Source organism: Solanum lycopersicum, chromosome 9, assembly GCF_036512215.1.
Source record: "Solanum lycopersicum chromosome 9, SLM_r2.1".
In the NCBI taxonomy this organism is placed as follows: domain Eukaryota; kingdom Viridiplantae; phylum Streptophyta; class Magnoliopsida; order Solanales; family Solanaceae; genus Solanum; species Solanum lycopersicum.
The window spans coordinates 16726771-16731555 of record NC_090808.1 but is presented as its reverse complement, the minus strand read 5'-3'; the positions used below and the strand labels follow the sequence as shown (position 1 = coordinate 16731555).

Genomic DNA, 4785 nt, shown 5'->3' with positions numbered 1-4785 from the left:
ATGGGGTGGAATATGGAGGGGTGGGGAGTATAAACGATCAAATTATGAAAAGGGGTCCAGCCGGGTCGGGTCGGGTTAATTTCATTAATCGCGCGACGGTTCCCTGACGACGGTCCGTCTCACATGCGACGCCCCGTCGTGGTGTCTGTCGTGTGTGCCCTAATTTCAAAAATGACAGAAATACGTACCTGGTGTGACGGTGCATACGACGGTTCGTGTCACTCGCGACGGTCGGTCGTTGTATCCGTCAGTGGCTACTGTGGAGTATTTTTCTGCAGAATTTCCTGGTGATGTGCCTGTAAATTTAAAACCCATTTATAGAAAAATGCTACCATTATTAAAAAGACGACAAGTATTGGGTTGCCTCCCAACAAGCGCCAGATTTAACATCGCGGCACGACTGGGCCACTTGATTACTCAGACTTCATCAAGATGGTATGCCTCGATCACTTCATTCGCCGATTCAGCATGCCCTAGATAGATTTTTATGCGCTGTACATTCAACTTGAACCGCACACCCTCCTTAGTTTCCAACTCGACTGCTCCATGAGGGAATAGTTGGGTAACCGTGTAAGGACCAGTCCATTTGGACTTGAGTTTGCCTGGAAACAAGCGCAATCTGGAATTGAATAGAAGCACTAAATCCCCGACCATAAACTCTCGTTTTTCAATTTTGTTGTCATGATACTTCTTCATCTTTTCTTTATATAGGGCTGAGCTTTCATACGCTTTTAAGCGAAATTCATCAAGTTCATTCAACCCATTTAACCGTTGCTCTGCAGCTTCGCTCCAATCCAATTTTAACTTCTTCATAGCCCACATGGCTTTATGCTCTAACTCAACCGGAAGATGACAAGCTTTCCCATATACAAGTTGGTATGGAGACATACCAATGGGAGTCTTATAAGCTGTCCGGTAGGCCCAAAGAGCATCATCAAGCCTCCTTGACCAATCTGTTCTACTAGCATTCACTGTTTTGGACAATATCTGTTTGATCTCCCGATTCGATACCTCAACTTGCCCACTAGTTTGAGGGTGGTAAGGCGTGGCCACATTATGGCGAACACCGTATTTCTCCAATAACCCCTTGAACAATCTGTTGCAGAAGTGGGAACCCCCATCACTAATAATGGCCCTTGGAGTGCCAAAACGGGAGAATATATTCTTTTTCAAGAATGCAGTGACACTCTTCCCTTCATTGTTTGCGAGAGATATGGCTTCGACCCATTTAGATACATAATTAACTACTAAAAGAATGTACTTCATCCCATGAGAACTCACGAAAGGGCCCATAAAGTCAATACCCCACACATCAAATAACTCAATCACAAGAATGGGGTTTAGAGGGAGCTCTTGCTTTCTTGAAATACCACCATCTCGTTGGCATTTGTCACATGATTTAGCAAACCCATGAGCATCTTGATGAAGAGTTGGCCAATAGTAGCCACATTGCAATATCTTGTGAGCGGTTCGGATACCACTGTGATGTCCGCCAACAGGTGAAGAATGGCATGCCTCCAATACACTCAACATTTCACATTCGGGCACACAACGCCGAATAAGCCCGTCGGCACAACTCCTATACAAGTATGGTTCATCCCAAAAGAACTTCTTCACATCGTGCATGAACTTTTTCCTTTGATGAAAGGACAAGTCTGATGGAACAATATCACTAGCCAGATAGTTCGCGAAATCTGCGAACCATGGAATCAAGTCTTGTGAAGCAGCCAATACATGTTCATCGGGGAAAGTATCATCAATGTCAGTCTTATCCCCTAACTCTCTCATAGCTTCATCCTCTAGATGGGACAAATGATCAGCAACTTGATTTTCAGTCCCTTTTCTATCCAGCACTTCAAAGTCAAATTCTTGCAGCAGTAATACCCAACGAATCAGCCTTGGTTTTTCATCCTTTTTCGCCATCAAATATCTCAGTGCTGAATGGTCAGTATGCACTATGACTCTAGTACCTAGCAAATAGGAGCGAAATTTCTCAAAAGCAAAGACTACTGTGAGGAGTTCTTGCTCAGTCACTGTGTAGTTTTTCTGGGCTTCATTTAGGGCTTTACTAGCATAGTAAATTGGGTGAAGGATTTTGTTTCTTCTCTGTCCCAATACTACACCAAGAGCCACCCCACTAGCATCGCACATTACCTCAAATGGACTGTTCCAATCCGGAGAAATAATGATTGGTGCAGACACTAACTTCTCTTTTAGCTCACTGAATGCTTTAAGACAGGACTCATCAAAAAAAAATTTACATTCTTTCTTCAGTAACTTGCACAATGGGTAAGAAATATTTGAAAAGTCTTTGATGAAACTCTGATAAAAACCTGCATGCCCAAGAAAGCTTCTCACACCTCTCACAGAGATCGGCGGGGGAAGTCTCTCTATTACCTCAACTTTAGCTTGATCAACCTCTATACCCTTTTCTGAAATGCGATGACCCAACACATTACCCTCTTTCACCATGAAATGACACTTTTCCCAGTTTAGTACTAGATTGCAGTCTTCACATCTCTTAAGAACCTCAGATAAATTGTTCAAGCATCGCTCAAATGAATCACCAACCACAGAAAAATCATCCATAAAAACCTCTATAGTATCCTCCACCATCTCAAAAAATATTGACATCATACATCTCTGAAAGGTTGCGGGTGCATTGCACAACCCAAACGACATTCTTCTAAACGCAAAAGTCCCATATGGACAAGTGAAAGTGGTTTTCTCTTGATCTTCTGGTGCGATAGAAATCTGATTATACCCCGAATACCCATCAAGAAAACAATACCACCCTTTTCCGGCAAGTCTATCCAACATCTGATCCATGAAGGGCATAGGAAAATGGTCTTTTTCAGTCCATGAGTTCAGTTTACGGTAATCCATGCACACCCTCCATCCAGTAACCGGTCTCATCAGAACAAGTTCATTCTTTTCGTTGGGGACCACAGTCATTCCCCCTTTCTTAGGCACACACTGAACAGGGCATACCCAACTACTATCGGCGATTGGATAGATTACTCCAGCATCCAACCACTTGATCATTTCCTTCTTCACAACCTCTTGCATAGGAGGATTCAAGCGTCTCTGGTGCTCAATACTCGGCTTATGATCAGGCATGAGTTGGATTTTATGAGAGAAAATACCAGGAGGGATCCCAATAATGTCCACAATGGTCCACCCAATAGCTCTTTTGAACCTTTTTAGTACCTTCACCAAACTGTGAACCTGTTGTTCATCTAGGTCTGATGCAATGATTACCGGCAAAGTGTCACCATTTCCTAAGAATTCATACCTAAGATTAGGTGGGAGAGCTTTTAATTCAACTTTTGGAGCTTCCTCTATAGATGGTTTAGCGGGTGGGGACTCGCAATTCTTCATATCAAGCTCAAATTTCTTTGGTTTAAACCGAAAATCACCTCGGTCAAGAGCCGCTACTAATGAATCATACTCTTCAATGCAATCGCTATCAAAGTTCATTATCACTGCCGCTAATGCTTCGACACCTAGATGTTCTTCTATTTGTGTCTCAAAGGTCTCACCCATGTTGTAGGATATAGAAGATGCCGATTGGAGCTCACCACTCTGCCTCATAGACCTACAAATATTAAAGGTCACTTCCTCACTGTTCAACCGAAATTTCATCTGCCCCTTTTCCATGTCTACTAAGGCTCTTCCCGTAGCTAGGAATGGCCTCCCAAGGATAATAGGCACTTCAAAATCAACCTCACAATCAAGAATAACAAAATCGGCTGGAAAGATGAATGACTCCACTTTTACTAGCACATCGTGGAGTATTCCTATAGGTCGTTTTACTGTTCGATCAGCCATCAGTAGCCGCATTGCCGTGGGCTTTGGGTCACCCAAACCCAACTTCTTGTAAATCGAGAGGGGCATGAGATTTATGCTTGCCCCCAGATCACATAATGCTTTCGCAAAATGTAATAGCCCGATTGTACAAGGAATAGTAAACGCGCCAGGATCTTTATTCTTTTGGACCAGAGATCTTGTAGCAATAGCACTACAATGCTGCATTCTATCATAATCCTCAAAAGTGACCGATCTTTTCTTTGTAACCAGATCTTTCATAAATTTAGCGTAACTGGGCATTTGTTCTAAAGCTTCTACCAAAGGGACATTGATAGAAAGTTGCTTCAACATTGTTATAAAACACTGGTATTTACCATCCTCGGTCTTTTTCACTAATCTCTGAGGAAATGGGGGTGGTGGCCTAGGCGTAGGAGTTACTTTTTTAGGCACTTCAGCATCTTTTGCAGTGTTATCCTCTAATTCAGAATCAACTTCTACAACTTTTTCAGATTCTGTTGTCACCTTAGTCTCATCAGATGGCATAGGTGGATTAATGGTTTGCTTGCCACCGCGAGTAGTAATTGCCATACAATGTCCATCATTTTTTGGATTTTTGACAGTGTTGCTAGGAAGAGTGCCCGGTTGCCGTGTGTTCACAGTTGCAGATAATTGGGCCAATTGTAACTCAAGTTGCTTAATTGATATTGCATGGGTATCAACTTTTTTCCCAATACCCGCTAGATCATTCCTCAACTCTTTATTTTGCTCATCACTAGCATCGAACCTCCTCATCATTTTATGCAACATATCCTCAACTCGCGACATACTACCTCCTCCATCCCTAGGAGTAACTTCACAATTTTGAGGAGGAACATAAGGTCCATTTCTGTCGTTTCTGTTACCATAGCTACCCCTGTTGAAGTTGTTGTCGCGATTGTAGTTTCCCTCTCGGACATAATGACCCTCACGGTTGTA

The 4785-nt window shown here is 42.7% G+C and overlaps 1 protein-coding gene across 1 annotated transcript; it reads right to left on the bottom strand.

Moving 5' to 3' along the window:
* Positions 1–413: 413 nt before the first annotated feature.
* On the bottom strand, positions 414–4398 carry LOC138338394 (uncharacterized). Its single transcript, XM_069289351.1, has 3 exons — positions 4249–4398; positions 2262–3051; positions 414–1202 (listed from the first exon to the last, which is right to left on the bottom strand). Exons 1-3 carry the CDS (start codon positions 4396–4398, stop codon positions 418–420), a joined length of 1725 nt encoding a protein of 574 aa, XP_069145452.1. The 3' UTR covers positions 414–417.
* Between the last annotated feature and the right edge of the window lie 387 nt (positions 4399–4785).

Coding starts and splice junctions, on each gene's coding strand:
- LOC138338394 (XM_069289351.1), bottom strand. CDS start 4,398: ATGGCAATTACTACTCGCGGTGGCAAGCAAACCATTAATCCACCTATG. Junction 3,052..4,248: donor ATGCTGAAGTGCCTAAAAAA/GTAACTCCTACG, acceptor GAGGTTGTGAAG/AAGGAAATGATCAAGTGGTT. Junction 1,203..2,261: donor CAAGTTACTGAAGAAAGAAT/GTAAATTTTTTT, acceptor TATCTCTCGCAA/ACAATGAAGGGAAGAGTGTC.